This window comes from Vanellus vanellus (assembly GCF_965231255.1).
Source record: "Vanellus vanellus genome assembly, chromosome: 1".
Lineage (NCBI taxonomy): Eukaryota > Metazoa > Chordata > Aves > Charadriiformes > Charadriidae > Vanellus > Vanellus vanellus.
Genome location: NC_138905.1, coordinates 165,358 through 182,486, shown reverse-complemented (window position 1 = coordinate 182,486; position 17,129 = coordinate 165,358). Strand labels below are relative to the sequence as shown.

Here is a 17,129-nt window from a genome sequence, read left to right as displayed (position 1 = left end):
GCTCAGCACAGGCAGCACTCGCTGTGGGCAGCACTCACCATGGGCCGTGCACACGCACGGGCAGTGCTCAGCATGGGCAGTACACACACACACACATGGATGGTGCTCACCACAGGCTGTGCACGCACATGGGCAGCGCGCACCACGTGCCACATGCAGTTGTGGACACTGCTCCTTTGGACAGTGTGTCTTTTCACTGTTCACCCTGGTATGCGTGTCACTGGTTCGTGTTAAGCCTCGCTCTGCTTGGCAAGGATGGGCTGATGTCTCTGGTCTGTGTCACATCAGCCTCAGGGCAGTGGTGGTAGGGGCCAGGTGAGGGACGAAGTGGCTGGCCAGCAGAGAGTGGGTCAGTGCCACCACGTACTGGGAGCGCTGCCTGCAAGTGGTGAGAAGAGGCAGCAGCTTCAGACCCGCTGGAGATAGTCCATCGCTTTGCAGCAGGTCTGTAGGAATGATAGGAGTGCTGAGGTCTACAGGCTGCGCTGGTGAGGGTCTCTGCCCCCTCTGATGGCAGGTTAACAGATGCAGGCTGTGGTTCACTGCACCCCACAAGGGCTTTGCACAAACAGCACTCTCAGTCTGTCCCTCTTGGCTCTCTGGAAGGAGTACTTTGGATGGTATATGCATGGATCACAGCAAAGGTTTCCATTCCCAGGTCCTTGCTCTGTCACACTCCGTCCACGGCAGAAGGGCCTCCCGCTCCCTTTGGGTCCATGAAACTGAATGCATGAGGCTGGCGAGGCACCATCTCTGCCACCTGGCGCTGATGGTACCCGGAGCCCGCGGCCAGGGATTCTGTAGGACTGGTTTTGGCCAGGATAACCATGGTTTGTCACCTCCGTGCTGCACTGAAGCACTCCGCCTCGCTGCTGTGGGCTGGAAGAAACCATCAGGCAGACAAGGGGCTGCACATGAGCCAGCAGCTCTGCCAACCAAGGGACCTTGGGCACCCACCTGTGTGTCAGCATGGCACAGCATGGCTTGGCCTGGTGCGTCCATGCTGTGCAGGCGTCCCACGGCCGTCATGGGGGACACCGGGCTCAGAGAATGGTGCTCTGCCACCATGTCTTCCATGAGCACACGGGGCCAAGTGGGGCACAGCTGCTGCCCAGAGCAGAGGCAGTCGGGGACCTCGCGGCAGAACAGGAGGCACTGCATGCTGTGGGAACACGTCCCAGTCACAGCTGGGCTGCGTGAGAGTCCCCACTGCTGTGGCGGGTCAGGGACTACACACGTGCTGTCTGGCAGCACGTGTGGGGCCTCTGGAGCAGGGGCAGTTGGTAACTCCACTCGTGTCCTGACGGGAGAGTCGCTGCCCCTGCCCACAGCAGAGCCCGGCCCTGGAGAGGGATGGGACCTGCTGCATAAAGCTGATGGCAGCCTCTCCCCTCCCAGCAGCGTGCTAATTAGTGAGGTGCTAAGCCCTGAATATTATTCATTGCTGTGATTACACATTCAGATAAGCACGAGTCGTGCAGTTATTGCCATGTGATTACAGCTCACTCTGGGATTAATCAGGTATCTCTCTCCCTCAAAAACCCTGGAAGTCAGTCGCAGCAAACTGACAGAGTAGCCGTCGGGTGGGGAGGGAGCTGCCAGGATGGCGACAGAGATGGACAGAGGTGGGGATAAGTGTGGGGACTGTGATGGTGACAGGAATGGAAACAGTGATCAGGATGGGGACAGGAATGGTGCTGGGGTGGGGATGGCCATGGGACTGGGAAGGGGTCTTGGGCTGGGGACAGGGATAGAGACGGTAATTTCGGAAAGGGCAGGTGAGTGGGGCAGGGACATAGATAAACCAGAGGAGGCCAAGCACAGTTTGGCTGCAGCGGGTGATTATTAACATATTAACACCACAGCAGGCTGCTATGAGACCGCAGCAGGATTTGCTCAGCCCGTCTGCTAGTGCTCAGTTCGGGGCACAGCTCTACAACTCTGGGGCTCCCAGGGCAGGGCAGGCACCTTTCCTGGACGTGGAGGAGCTGTGCCGAGCCAGCAGAGAGTGACCCGCCGCAGACCACACCAGAGAGAGCAGTTACACCACAGCCAAGGGTGGAGCATGCGGTGGGTGCTCGGGACACGCAGGATCTTTGGCATCCCTCCCCAGGGGCCCAAGGACACTGTCCGCTGGAGTGCGCTGCCAAGGGGCGGCAGGGCACAAGGCAGGCAGCTGGGTAGTGGGCATGGCTCATGACAAAAGATGAGCCGTTGCCCCAGTCCTCAGCGGGGCAAAGTCGCTGCCTTAAATCCGTATGCCTGTCCAGGGAGGATGTAGCTGCTGCTGTCGTAAGCCCAGAGCATGAAATGCCCCAGGAACCAGAGCTCTTCTGGGCTGCAGGGCAAGGGCCACAGCGGCTCACTTCAGGGTAACAGCCGTGGACAGAATGTGTGCAAGGGAGGTGCTCAGTTTCCCCAAGAAACAGACTGCAGAAAAGGGACAACATGCCACAGCACTGCTGAACATGATGCAACTGCCCAAGATCTGCTTGGACTGAGCTCCAGGGACAGCGTGCGCACTGGAGTCTCCTGTACATGCATCAGATTGCATCTGGGCACAGTGTTCCCCTCCTCACCGTCTCTGGTGTAGGCTCATGCTGGCATGCTCACACGGATACTGAGTACAAAGGAGGTGCAGATGGGGCACACAGCCAAGCCTCCCTGCACAGCTTCCTAATCCGGCAGCACCAGGCGATCGTGCCTCCCCCAGTCTCTGCCACGACTAAAGCTCTACATGGTACCCGCTTCCAGTAAGACATAGGCAGACCCATGGCACCACCAGGCAGAGCAGCCGGTGAGCGCACCCCTGTGCCCCACCGTCCTGGGCACAGGCTGTGGCATACAAACCCGTGAAACTGTTGGTAACACAACCCTAATGTGCAGCACTCACAGACGGAGCAGGACGTGAGCCCAAGGCACCAGGAGAGCACACTGTGCACTCACACCAGCCCAACCCTGGCATCATGACACAGTGACAATGTTATGATACCCAAAAAAGCATGCACTGCCACAGCCAGCTCACACCAGTCTTGCTTGTCCCCATCCCCATGAACTGGTTCCTCAGGAACCACTCTGGTAACTTCAGGGCCCACCCTTGTCTTACGTACAATCCTTTACATGGCCCCAAAGCCTTGTTGTGATGACTATTGTCAGCGTACTTCACCTTTGGCACCAAGGGCATTTGTTCAGCAATAAAGCTTACAGGCAAGGCTCCCCCAGGGTAGTCGTGCCCATTCCTCTGGGAGCTGAAGTCACTCCACACTACATCGCTGCCTGCTCCAGGCACAAGCACAGCTATAAACTGCCTTTGCAGTAATGGCCAGTGAAGAGCAGGAACACGAGGACAAACCCACACCCTGGCAAAGTCCCACAGCGCTGCCCTGCACAGAGAGCCACCCCAACGGCGGGCACAAGGGCACGAGCCACAGACAGTGGTCACGCCACCCAGCTCCTGGCTGGTGGGTCTCAGCCACCACAGAGGGTGGCACGGGACCAGTGCTGAGTGAAGGGAGCGGCTTGGACGTGGAAGGTGGTCTGTTGAGCACCCCATGGGCTGTGCCCCAGGTAGTGCCATAGGGGCAAGTCGCACAGGGCGGCGCTTTGAAGCACAGTCCATCTTCACACTTGCTGGTTTTGTACCTGCTTCTTCCTAAACAGTACCTAAAGAGGCGCTTTCTTCTTCTGGCTACCAGTCTTTCACCGAGTGATGGGGTAAATCAGGCTGCAGCCACTGGCTGCAGAGATGTGCCTCTGCAGGACACTGACCAGGGCGAAGGGACCGGTGCTGCCCCTCACGGCATGGCAGCCAAAGCGCACGGGGGAAGCCCCACAGCCGCTCACCTGCATTGTGGCCAGTACCCACAAGCTGAGCACAGCAAAGCAGCCCCGGCGCCCCGTGGACCCACGGCACAGCACACGCCAGTCCTGGCACAGGGGAGGACCACCCCGCCACAGCCACCCTCACCCCACGCCGCCCGCTGCGGGCACGGCTCAGCGTGGGAGACGCAGCACTTCTGCTGCGGCTGCCGCTGTTCCTCGCCCATCCAGGATGGCTGAGCAAGCTTAATTCCACAGCCCTCTGCTTCTGCTCCTCGGGGGGCTCTGAGACTGCAGCACTGGGTGTGCTGGGCTGCTCCTGCAGGCCTGGGAAACAACGGGGGAGCAAAGAGGATCTCAGGGCTCGGCAGCAGCAGATGCCTGCAGCTCAGTCCGACGGAGGAGGAGGGACTACTTTGCACCTCAGAAGGAAAAGGCGTGCGTGCATGGGGCTGGTTCCCATTGCGGTTCAGAGTGCAGATGAGAAACGTGGGTCTTTCACACTGCAGACCCTTCTTGCATGGGGCTGTGTTCTCAGGAACTGAATCATCTGGACAGAACTACTGAAACTGCTCCCAAAGGAAGGCCTTGGGGTTCAGCTTTACTGCAAAAGAGGGCAGAGGCCCCAGGAACCAGAAGAAGCCCCATGGGGACTGAAAGCCTTTGCAGCACCACTAGCTAACATGTGCAAACTCACTGAAGTGCACACAGAAATATGCTGTAGGGGGAGATGTTCACCTAAACTGGGCGAGGAGCGGCTGGAGAGCAGTCCTGCAGAGAGGGACCAGGGGGACCTGGTGGGCAGCAGCTCGGCTGGAGCCAGCAGTGTGCCCTGGCACCAGGAGGGCAAACCGCGTCTGGGGGGCATTGGGCACAGCACGACTAGCCGGTCCAAAGCAGGGATTGTCCTGCTGTGCTCAGTGTTGGTGCAGCCTCACCTGGAGCACTGTGTGCAGTGCTGGGCCCCACCATTTGAGAAGGATGTGAAGGTCCTGGAATGAGTCCAGAGGAAGGCCACCAAGCTGGTGCAGGGCTGGAAAGCATGTCCCCTGCGGAGTGTAGGAGGACTCTGGGCTCATCTGGTTTGGAGAGAAGGAGGCTGAGGAGCAACCTCATTGCTCCCTACAGCTTCCCAAGGAGGGGACATGGAGAGATGCTGAGCTCTTCTGCCTGGGATCCAGGGACGGGGCGTCTGGGAATGGTTCAAAGCTGCACCCGGGGAGGTTCAAACTGGACATGAAGAAGCATTTCTTTACCAAGAGGGTGGTTAAACCCTGGGACAGGCTTCCTGTAGAGGTGGTCAATGCCCCAAGCCTGTCAGTGTTGGAGGCATTTGGACAATGCCCTTAATAAAATGCTCTAACTTTTGGTCAGCCCTTAAGAGGTCAGGCAGTTGGACTAGATGATTGTGGTAGGTCCCTTCAGATTGAAATACTTATCTTCTCCTCTTCTCTTCTCTTCTCTTCTCTTCTCTTCTCTTCTCTTCTCTTCTCTTCTCTTCTCTTCTCTCTTCTCTTCTCTTTCTTCTCTTCTCTTCTCTTTCTTCTCTTCTCTTCTCTTCTCTTCTCTTCTCTTCTCTTCTCTCCTCTCCTCTCCTCTCCTCTCCTCTCCTCTCCTCTCCTCTCCTCTCCTCTCCTCTCCTCTCCTCTCCTCTCCTCTCCTCTCCTCTCCTCTCCTCTCCTCTCCTCTCCTCTCCTCTCCTCTCCTCTCCTCTCCTCTCCTCTCCTCTCCTCTCCTCTCCTCTCCTCTCTTTCTAATTCTATTCTATTCTATTCTATTCTATTCTATTCTATTCTATTCTATTCTATTCTATTCTATTCTATTCTATTCTATTCTATTCCAATTATATTCTACCTGCACACAGGCCAGTGCAGCCACGTGGCTCAAGGGGGAGAGGGCTGCAGGAGAGGGCAGGGGGTGCCAGATGAAGGCTGTCCTGCTCCACCTGCCCGTGCTGGGTCTGTGCTCTTCACCAGCCCCCCGTGGCCTGTCCCTGCCACTCCGTAGCTCATCCCCCAGCACTCTCAGGGATACGCAACTCATGGCCCTGCTCTCCTGGCTCCTGTCTGTGCTGGCTACAGCCCTTGGGGAGGCAGTGGCGGGGGCAGTGGGGTCGAATGCATGCTCTGCAGTCATGTCTGAGCATCCAGAGTTCTCGATGCAGCCTCTGTGGTGTGACAGTCATGGTGGCAGTGGGGTTGCCTGGTCAGCAGAGCTGACCAGGTTACAAACCAGCTCAGCAGCTGTGGGCAGACGCTCAGTGCGGGACGGCATCATGGGCCGAGGACAGGGTGTCACTGCGCAGTGAGTTGCGGGCTGCCCGGCGCTGCCCCAGCTCCCCACCCTGCCGGTGCAAGCCCAGCAGCAGGGCGCTGGGCCCTGATGCCCAGCCAGCACGGACGAGCTCCAGCGTCCACCGCACCACTGGGAGGAGTCAGACATCAGAGAGCAGCAGAAAGAGTTCATGGTGCAGAGGTAACCTGCCATCCTTGCGCAAGCTGTCATGGAGCAGATGCCCTGGCCTCCCTTGCCCTGTGCTAAATCCTCTCCCGCAGCACGCCTCTCCCCATGCCCAGAGTGATGGACCAACACTCACTGTGATACATGGAACTATTACTCTGAACACCGAGGCATTAAATATTGAGCAGCAGTTAAATGCTCATTAGATAGATTTAAACATTAAGACCCAAAGAGCCATTAAATATGCAGTGTGCAGGGTGGGGGATCTGATGATTGACTGCACACCACCTCCTTTGCGCAGAGCTGCGACGAGCTTCCCAGCCCATTTGAAGTCTCTCTGCTGTCGATGTGTCTGCTCCATCTTCTGAAATGTTATCTCACAGCAGCCTCTCACAGCTGTAAGAGGTGGGGGGGAGACAAGCTCTGGGAAGCAGCAGGGTGTGGAAGAGCAGCTCAGCGCCATGAAGAAAAGAGCACAGCTCCAGCACAGGGCAGCCCCAAGCAGAGAGCCATCTCCTGGATGTAGCTGTCCTCACTGCAGCCGGCGGTGGTGGCCTCAGCGGCAGTGCTGGAGCTCTGCAGGCAGCTGTGGGGCTGTGCAGGGTCAGAGCAGGGCCAGAGCCTTCCCCCTGGGCTGGAAGTCCTGGGGGCACAGCACGGCACAGGGCAGGCGGACTCCTGGGCTCCCGCACACCCTGCAAGTTCTCCTCTCTCGCCACCCCACATTGCTCTGCCCCTATGAGCACCCTGCCCTCCTCACTCCCAGTGCCGCCCCCCATCCTCAGCACCCCAAATACACTCCAACAGTCATACAAGCTCTGCCCTGACTCCATGGCTGCTGCCACAGCACCCAGGTCTGAGTATCAACTGCCCCAGCCCTGAGCCCCAAGGACACAGGCGCTCCCACAGCCCGTTCCCTGGGAGCTCTGGAGCTCACTGAGACCTTACACATCCCCAGACTCACTGCAGGATACAGTCTGGGGACACAGCTCACCCTCCTTCTCCAGGCAGAGAAACCAGCAGCATTCCCAGTCCCACCACCAGGCCTGGAGAGAAGGTAGGAAAGAGCCTGGCATGGCCTGGCCAGCTCGGGGGCTGGCTGCAGATGGGGGCGTCAGTGGGTTTTGGAGAGGGTAGTTAGCAAAGGAGAAAAGCTGGGGTGCCAGAAGCTGTTTCTTCCCCTGTAACACCTTCCCCTGAACATATTGTCCTTCTACCTGCTGTCTCCAAGGCATTCTCAGTCTGCCACGCTTCCCGAGCCCGTTCCTCTCCCTTCAGCCTGTTGTCTCCCCTCCTTGCTGCTCAGATCACCCACCAGCCACAACCTCAGCCCAGAGGGCCCCAATTGCCTCCTGCAGCACAAAACTGCATTTGATTCCCATTGGGGAAAAATACCAATTTCCCACGTTACTTTGATTGGCAGTGAGAATATCCTGCTCTGTTCCCAACAGGCCACGGCACAGCATTGGTGCTGCGAGCAGCCAGCATCATCCTGCAGCCTGCTGCCTCCCTCTGCTCCTACTCACTCAGCTGCGCTCCCAATCTGCTTGGCAGGAAAAGCATCTTCTTGCATGACATGCAACCTGCTCTATTTAAAGACCAGTCACAAACTATTCCTGCCAGAGCCCTGGTCCCAGCCTGTCCCTGCCTGTTGTGTTCGAAGCAGCACACCTTCCCCATCGCCTGGCGATGGCACTGCTTATTCCAGGGACCAACGGGTGGCACAGAGTGGCATGGGTGCAGGCAGGGCGTCAGGACAGGGTAAGGAGGGATAGTGGGACAACATCTGAGCTTCGTTTGCACAGTCACAAGAATGCAAATTATGAAGGTAGGAACAAAGTGTGGGGGGTTGAGGAGCTTCTTGAGACTGCAAACAGATAATGTCCCTTCGGTGCTGTGAGTTTACAGGGTAAATGGGGGCAGGTCTCAGGCAGTGGTCACCTGGGAAGGTGACTGGCTAATCCTGTCCTGTCCTGTGGTCCAGGGAAGGGCAGCTGGGTGCTCTCAGCTGTGGCGCAGCACTCTAGGAGTGTACCTGCAACCATGGCTGAGCTTCCCCGGCCCCTTCTGCCACTCTCTTCCCACCTTCCTGCAAGGACCATGCAGGGACAAGTGTCTATCACCCTCCTTAGGGCAGCCCAGAGGGGTGGTAGGCAGGGCTGACCCGCAGCGCCTGGAGCAGAGGAGATGTCACCCACCTCCCTGTGAGCTGGCAGGCGGCCCGGCTGCAGCCCCGCTCAGTGCCACGCCACGTCCAACGCAGGACGCACAAACAGAGGCTCCGGGAGGCTCCTGGGGACTCTGGTCCCTTGGGATGTGTCAGTGCCCACCTGGGCAGCTGCAGTGGGAGGTGACAGGTACCCACACACTGGGCTGGGCGCTGCTGCCCTGTGTTGGAACGGGAGAGGCCAGGAATGTGCTGCTTCCACAGCCTGGCCAGCGCTGCCTCTCTGTGCACCCCTGTGAGCTCTGCTGCACGGTTTCTTTGGGTGTCCTTCCCCATTCAGTGATGGAGCAGCCAGCTCCAGTGGACTTCTGAACACGGGGGATTTCTCCTTTCAGGTCTGCTAGAGCAGAATCAGGTGGACTCGCACACCCAGGAGGCTCGTCCTACCCCAGCCCAATGGATGTGGCTGCTGCTGTTCCCATGTGTCTGCTCAAGAGACTTGCGCTGCGTTCCAGAGAGCCAGATACACACACGCACACACACAGACTTACACAACTAATGTGAGTGGCAAAACAGATGGACATAGACAGAGCAACGCCTTTACCAGCACCAATGTATACGGACCCACCACGTACATAAAAATGAACATAGTCCAGTCCTTTTCTGCCTTTCCAGATGACCGGGACTGGGTGGTTACTAGTGAAATATAAACACACCTTCACTCCCGAGATTCACAAGCACAGCATGTTCATGGAGTCCTCAAATAATAGTATGGAAATTAAGCCCATTTAATAGCTGTGGCTGGATGTCAAGCTCCTTATGCAGTCATTGGTGCAAACTTTGGGTCTTTCTAGGTCTGTGTCTCCTGGGTCATGAGAGAGTCCGTTTTCAAGTCCACTGGTGCACTGTACACACGCACACAGAGGGATCCCACCAGCAGGTGGCCTAAGATACTTCTTATTCCCAACCGCTGTCCCCGAGACCTTGAGCCCCATATAACCTGTGTTCCCTTCTTCCACTGCCCCCGCACCCTCCTCTCTGACCAGGCACGGTTTCAGCCCTTCGGAGTCGCAATTTCCCTTCGTGCTCTGCTGTCTGCCTGCAGCCTCATCCTGCAGGCACTGGGCATGCGAGTCCTTGCCTTGCACCAGAGACTGAATTGGACTCAAGCGTGCTGAGCTGTGAAAATCAGGAACTTTAATTCAACAACCAAGACAACATCAGCCCTTCTGCGCTCAGAGGAGCACGGGCAGGACAGAGCAGGCCTTGGCACTGAGGCTGCCTTTGGCTCAGCAGGCATTGCCCCAGAAGGAAATGGTCGCAGAACAGCGCAGCCTGCTCTGGAGCCTCTTCGTCACGCTGCTCAAGCCTTTTTCCCCCACAGGACCTGCAGCAGCTCCCGCGCTCGAGTAAAGAATTCCACCAGCTTCTGGAGTGGAAATGGGCAGGAGCTAATCATGGCCGGTTGTGTTGGTGTTGGCCTTGGCCTCTGATCGGGGGTTGAGGCGGTGAGAAAATGACTCCAAGCCCGTGCTGTTGGAGTACCCCTTACTGCTGGGCGCAGTCCCATCTGGACCAGGATCCAGTCGTAGAAGTGCTGGGTGGAGGTGTAGACTCCGGGCCGTTTGGCTCTGGCACAGCCTCTCCCCCAGCTGGTCACCCCAACAAGCCAGAAGTAGTCCGCGTCGTTGTCTTTGCACACCAGAGGACCACCGCTGTCACCCTGCAGGGGAGGAGAGAGGGTTGAGGTGGTGTTGGGTGGCCGCTGTCAGCGCTCTGGCCGGCTCCTTCTCTCTCCCAGCACCTGCCAGAGCTCCGCTCACTGCACAGAAGGGCTCTGCTCTGGCGCTGGAGCCTACAGAGCCTCGTCTGGGAGGGGGTGGTGGGCCTGTAAGGTCAGGCGCTCTCTCCTCTCATCTCTTCATCTCTGCACAGTGCTGCTGGCTGTGTGGAAGGGGGACGTTTGGGGATCTGGACCTATGGGCTGCCGGGAGCACGGGATGGGCTTTCTGGGCAGCGTCCCCGGGCTCTGGGACAAGGCGGGCACTGGGCAAGGACCTGCAGCTGGGGAAGGGGAGGTGAGCCCCAGCAGCGCTGCAGACCCAGCGGTGGCAGGGTGACTTGCCAGGCCAAGCACGCGCCGGGCGATGTTGGGGCGTTGCGAGAGGGCTGCCGGTGCTGCCGAGGCTTGACTTGCAGCACGTCCTACCTGGCAGGTGTCGATGCCACCCTGCGGATAGCCAGCACACAGGTTGTGGCTGTGGATGGCCCCTCTGTACCACCGGCTGCTGTTGCAGAGGTTGACATCAATGAGGTGGACCTTGGCCTCCTGCAGGACATCCGTTGATCCCGCAGCTGTGAGCACAGAAAGCAATGAAGCCCCAGCAGCTCCCCCCCTGCCTGGGTGAACCCCTTCCCCAGGGCTTGGCTTTGCGTCCTGAAGGCGCTCTACCCGTCTTTCCCCTCTGTCTGGCTTTGGGCAGCAGGTCAGCCCATACTCTCCGGAGGCATACGTCCCCGCAGCCTGACTGCGGCTTTCGCCTCTGCTCTCGGGAAGCCCAACCCCTCTCCCCAGCGTGCCGAGCTTGCACTCAGGACACCAGCACTTTTGGGGAACTCACATCTTGCAGTGGTGGCGCCCCAACCGCTGACGTAGCAGGTGCGCAGCTCTGACACTCTAAGTGAGGTGTCGGGCACACAGGCAAGCTGGGTGTAGGAGTTGCACTGGACAGGCTGGTCCAGTTCCAGCAGGGCGATGTCGTTCCTCTGTGTGATATTCCTGTAGTGCTCATGAACCAGCAGCCGCTTAATATGGCGCACTTGGGCCTCGGGGCCCAGCCGAGTCAACTGGGTGGCCCCGATCACCACGCGCCACAGGGTGATGTGCCTGGAAGGCAGATGGAGAGGGGGGTCAGAGGGAGCGGAGCCACGCGCTGCAGCAGACCCGCCGTTCCCTGCCTTCTACTTCCCAGGGCAGAGAGGAGAGCAGTGCCACGCAGGCTGCCACTGCCCTGGCATGCCTTAGGCACGAGCCATGTGGCGCTGGAGGCTGCTAGGAAGCAGTGGCCCGAGCCCAGCCTTCTCCTGAGCAGTCTCTGGGCTGGGCTTGGCAGTGCCCAGGCACTGGGCGTACTGGCAGGAACTGGGATAGAAGTAGCAGGCGGTGCTGCGCGCAGGGCACCCGCGAGGGTGGTGGGGACAGCCCCCTTTCCTGGCCCTCCTTACCTGGCCTCGATGAAGCAGTGTGCTGCCGTGAGCACCCACTGTGGGCTGATGAGGGACCCTCCGCATATGTGCCCCGTGCCTGCCTCCCAGGGGTCCTGGATGCTGACGATCCAGGGCCAGGCTCCTGGACGGGCATCGGTGCCACCCACCACGCGCGACATGCCGTACTGGTAAGCCAAGGGCCGGAGCCCGCAGGTCCCTCTGTAACCAGAAACTCATGACTGTCCTGCTCCACGGCGTGCTGCGGTTCAGGCTGAAGGTCAGCCCTCTTCCCTCCCCACAAGGCGCTGCACGGACAGCAGGGCCAGGGAATCCCCTGGGGCGTGCGTGTGTGCGTGCGCCCGTTCCTGCCTGAGCCCCGTAGAGGAGCTGTGCCAGCAGCCGGGGTGCTGGCCAGGATGTGAGGCTCCCAGGCGGGGTTGGGGAAGCTGTGGCCACGGGGACAAGCGGGCTCCCTCCAGTGAACCCCATCAGGGTTGCCCAAGCTCCCCCCCAGAGCCTGGGGCCACTTACCCACAGCTGTCCCACGCGCCTTGCACAGGCCAGCACAGGGCCAGCAGGACGACGACGAGGAGCAGTTTCATTGCTGCCAGTGGCGGCACGTGGCACCTGCAAGAAGCGAACCGAGGGCCTGTCGCCACCAGTGCCGCAGCCGACGTAGTGCCCGCAGTGCTCACGCTGCCCACGGTGATCTTGTTCCCGGGGCTGATGTCACAGAGTCACTGGTTCCGGGCACCGGGCCCGGTGGCCTCTTGGGGGAAGGGGAGGCACCATGGGGGGTTCCTGGCAGGAGGGGAGGCAGAAGCCGGGATGGGACACCCCCGACAGACCCCCGCTGAACGCTCTGCCTGCGGCACGAGGCTGTGCAGGCCCCGCGGCAGGCAGCAGCGCCTGGCTCTGAGCACTGCCTGCTGACAGCTGGCAGCAAAAAACCCCGTGTGGCATTGTGGCCTCTTGGGGAAGTTCACTGCCACCCCGCTCTCTGCAGCCCTTTGCCACCAGGGCCTTCCCAAAACACATACACCAGAGGACAGAACTGCTACAGGCAGCATGCGTTTGGGTGTTGAAGGGCCCATCTTGTACAGCCGCAGCAGGCAAGCGGTGATGTGCGAGCGGGACAAGTCCAGCACACCCACATGCTGCACTCTGTACCTATGCGCACGCCTGGGCGCACACACAGAATCACAGAATGGTTTAGGTTGGAAGGGACCTTGAAGATCATCCAGTTCCACCCCCCGCCCTGGGCATGGACACTTCCCACCAGCCCAGGTTGCTCCCCGCCCCGTCCAACCTGGCCTTGAACACCTCCTGGGATGGGGCAGCCACAGCTTCTCGGGGCAACCTGCGCCCGGGGCTCACTGCCCTCACAGGAGAGAATTTCTTCCTAAGATCTATTCAAGACCTCCCCTCTTCCAGTTTGAAGCCATTCCCCCTCATCCTGTCACTACACGCCCTTGTAAAAAGTCCCTCCCCAGCTCTCCTGTCGGCCCTTCAGGGACTTGGAAATGCCGGCATGTCAGTTTGTGTGGTGCACTCTGTGTGTGCACGCATCGTGTGTGCCCTGTGTGGGGGTGCACTCGGTGTCTGTGTGTACTCCATGTCTCTGTACCCACACGGTGGGTGCACACTGTTTACATGCAGTGTGGTGTAGATGAGCGTGTGAGCGTGCACACTGCGGGTATGCGTTCACTGGGTTGAGTGCATGCCGTGTGTGGGGGCATTTTGTGTGTATGCTGGCAGGCTGTGTGTGCCCACACTGTGTGTGTGTGCGTGCTGCATGTGCATGCCTTCCACTCTCTGTGCATGACGTGCACGAGCACTGTGTGTATTACGTGGGGCATTCCATGTGTGGTGGGGGCATGTGTGGGATGTTAGTGTGTGTTGGTCTGTAGTCAGTGTGTGTGTTCCTATGCAGTCGGGGGGGGGTGGGGTGGGGGAGTGGTGGTACTGTGCAGTCGTGGTGTCTGTCAGTGTGCATTGCTGTGCAGTCGGTGTGTGTGTGTTGCTGTGCAGCCGCGGGGGGGTAGGGTGTCGGTGTGTTGCTGCGCAGTCGGCGTGTGTGTCAGTGTGCATTGCTGTGCAGTCAGGGTGTGTGTGTGCGTGTGTGTTGCTGTGCAGTCGGGGGTGTGTGTCAGTGTGCATTGCTGTGCAGTCAGGGTGTGTGTGTGCGTGTGTGTTGCTGTGCAGTCGGGGGGTGTGTGTGTTGCTGTGCAGTCGGGGGGTGTGTGTCAGTGTGCATTGCTGTGCAGTCGGGGGGTGTGTGTGCGTGTGTGTCGCCGTGCAGCCGGTGTGTGCGTCTGTCAGTGCGTTGCTGCGCAGTCGGTGTCGGTGTCTCCCTGTGCAGCCCCGTCCGCCCCCGCTGGAGGCCGGAGGGGCTGCGGGGCCGGGTCTCCCCGCCGGGGCCGGCTGCCCGCTCCCCGCCTCCCGCGGCAGCGCCGGTCGCCCCGGGCCGCGCAGCGGCGGTTCCCCGACGGCGGCGCTGAGGGGGCGGCGGAGCGGCGGGAGGGACGGGGGTCGCTCGCGGGGGAGGGGGGGTCGGCGGGCAGAGAGGCCGCTCCGCGCGTGCAGGGGCACAGCCCCGAGCTCGGGCGGTCCCGGGGCGGGGCGAGAGCTGCGGGGCTCGGGGGCGTCCGCAGGTGGCTGCGGGGCAGCGGCTCCACCGAGGGCAGGCGCTGGGGCTGTCGTCTGCGCCCCGAGCAGTGGCAGTGGTGCGGCAGCGCTGTGAAGCGGAGTGCGGCTCCGGGGAGGCACGCGTTGCTCAAGCGAGCGCTACCAAATCTCTTGCATAGCAGCACAGTCTGTGCTCGCAGCAGCCGGTCACTGCGGGTCTGGGGGTCTTTTGCTGTCGGGGCAGAGCAGCAAGGAGAGGCTGCTGCGGGGTGGTGGCTGGGATGCAGGGGTGTTTGTAGGCTGGGGTGATGTTCAAGGTGCTACTACTAGCAGAGGAGTCGGTGCTGTGAAATAGGGTCGCAGGGACATCATAGAGCACTTGGAGAGCGCCTCTGTGTTGCCTCGGTGTGCACATTATAGAGCAGGGCATGAACCCAGTGATGACAGGCAGAGCTCGTGCAAGCAGAGGTCTCTGTCCCCATGGGGACAGGCCCTGCAGATAAGTGTGAAGCTTAGGGTGTCCCCAGGAGAGGGACCAATGTGCCAGCAGCACGTGCACCATAGGCTGGCGTGCAGGAGCAGGGGATGCAGGATCGCAGCAAGGAGGTGCAGGCACAGAGGTGCTATTGGCATGGGGCTGAAGCTCAGGAGAGTCTGTCTCCCTTCCAGGAGAAGGGTCAGAGTCACTGCTGCTTCCTGATGCGGCGAGACCTGGTCCCAGACCAAGGCCCTGGAGTCCCAGTGTGAGGAGATGCAGCAGGGGATTGCCCCCAGCAGAAGGCCTTGGTGTTCCTGGGCTGGGGGCGGTTCTGGGCAGACATCCCGCAGCTGCCAGGTGGCAGATGGATCTGGGATGTCCCTCCGCAGCCCAGTACCACCCCACACAGGCCAGCTGGAGTCTTCTGGCAGGCTCTCTCTGCTCCTGTTCTGACATTATTTTCCACAGGCCACGTCTGCTTTTTTCCATCTGCATGCACGGGCTGTAGGCTAGGTGCCAGGGGGTGGCCAAGATGGTCTATGTGGTGGAGGGTGCTGCATGGGCATGTGAGACACTCTCAAAAAGAAGGTAGGATGGACTGGGGTGATTAGGTGCAGGGCTCAGTCAAACAAGCAAACCGTCCAGCAGCGGCTTGTGTGTCACTAGATCCACGATCCCCCCTTGTCTCCATTGTCCCTGCTTGAACATCCCCCTCATCTTCCTTCACTCCTCCCTTTCTCCTCCCTTGTCTGTCCTCCCAAACAGCGACCCATCCCAGGTCATTTCCCCCCCTCCTCCCAGGTTTGCTCCATCGGTGAAGAGATTGGGGATTTCAGGTGCTGGTAGCTCGGTCACCTTGGACTGCCATGGCATTACTGATGTGGCTTCCTGGGCACTGCTGTCCCTGCTAGATTCCTCTCCCCACACTGACCTCAAGCATTCCTCCAGTTATCTGTGCAGTGTGGCCACTCTCATCATTCCTCCTTGACCACCTGCCAAACGTGGTGCTAGAATAGCAGAGTACCCACAGAAGACAAGCTGCCTTCTCTAAGGCTTCCTTCTGTCTACTCTACGCAAATATGGGGCACCACCTTCAGGTCACATTTCAGAAAACAAAGCAGCCTTGAGTGAGTCCGGTTTGGGGCCCGGTTCTGGCGCCTGTGAATCCATGCTACTCCTCGAGGGCCTCGAGAGCAGCTCTCCCACTTTCAGAGCCAGCCTGCCCTGCCATCCCGGGGACCAGGTTGCACACTCAGCTGTGTGCCTTCCGTCCGGCCACACAAGGCAGGGTGGCAGCAGGAGGCTCCCACACCTTTCATGAGCTTTGAGGCCGCCATTCTTCAAGCCACTGCTCTCTGCGCTCCAGGGACCCAGCCCTGCTCGGCAAACGCAACGCACGTGGCTGGCTCCTGCTTTTCTCACAGGACTGCCCTGCACTCCAGCACGGGAGCAAGGCTCCACCATACAGCTGCAGAAGGCAGACCGATGAGTCCTGGTTTAGGCTGGACAAGGGTTAATTCCTCTTTCTAGGGATGCTGTGAAAGGAATGCCAATAATACCTATTGGGTTTAGTTGTTGTTAAGTGCTGTTTACATAATTCAAGGACTTTTTTTTAGCTTCCCGTAGAAAAATAGACAGAATGATGGAACGGCCAATGAAATACTCCACACCACAGATATGCCCAGTATATAAATGGGGGTTAGCCAGAGGGTGGGAATCTGCCATCACTGCTCGGGACGATGCCAGTTTCTGGGCAGTGTGAGTGCCTGGTGTTCTTCTTGTTCTTGTTAGTGTTATTTTGCTTTCTCTGATATTGTTCTATTCAAGTGTCTTTGTCTCAACTCGGGAGATTTTTTTCCTTTGCCCTCCTTTTCTCCCTCTTGTCCCTTGCGGGGGGAAGAGGGGGTAAGCGAGCAGCTGCGTGGTGGGGGTTAAGCCATGACAAGGATTTACCCAAGCCATGGAGAATGGCCCGCGGGGCTGAGAGCGGGAGAATCCTTCTCTGTCTAGAGCTTAACGTTGCGTGTCTTTGGCCATGCAAAGCAGGTGCCACAACTGCCCTTGTCAGTGTTGTCCCAGAGCAGCACTCTAACTCGGCGACAGCAAGGACAGGAAGCCTGCTGGAGGGTGCTGCTGTGGCTGACATAGCCCGTGTGGACTGTGCTGCACCTGCCTTTCACCGTGCTTTGTGCGGGAAGGTTGGCACCGCTTGGGTACGCCTGGCTTATTTGGCTTGCGCATCACCGCTTGCCTGCTGCGGCTGTACAAGATGGGCCCTTCAACACCCAAACACATGCATGCTGCCTGTAGCAGTTCTGTCCTCTGGTGTATGTGTTTTGGGAAGGCCCTGGTGGCAAAGGGCTGCAGAGA

The 17,129-nt window shown here is 59.4% G+C and overlaps 1 protein-coding gene across 1 annotated transcript; it reads right to left on the bottom strand.

Annotated features, from left to right (window-relative positions):
- Nucleotides 1–6,076: 6,076 nt before the first annotated feature.
- On the bottom strand, nt 6,077–12,213 carry LOC309676967 (acrosin-like; the record flags this gene model as incomplete). The annotated part of the gene is made up of 6 exons (XM_082489633.1): nt 12,185–12,213; nt 11,672–11,872; nt 11,068–11,333; nt 10,656–10,801; nt 9,992–10,169; nt 6,077–6,243 (listed from the first exon to the last, which is right to left on the bottom strand). Exons 2-6 carry the CDS (start codon nt 11,830–11,832, stop codon nt 6,077–6,079), a joined length of 918 nt encoding a protein of 305 aa, XP_082345759.1. The 5' UTR covers nt 11,833–11,872; nt 12,185–12,213.
- Between the last annotated feature and the right edge of the window lie 4,916 nt (nt 12,214–17,129).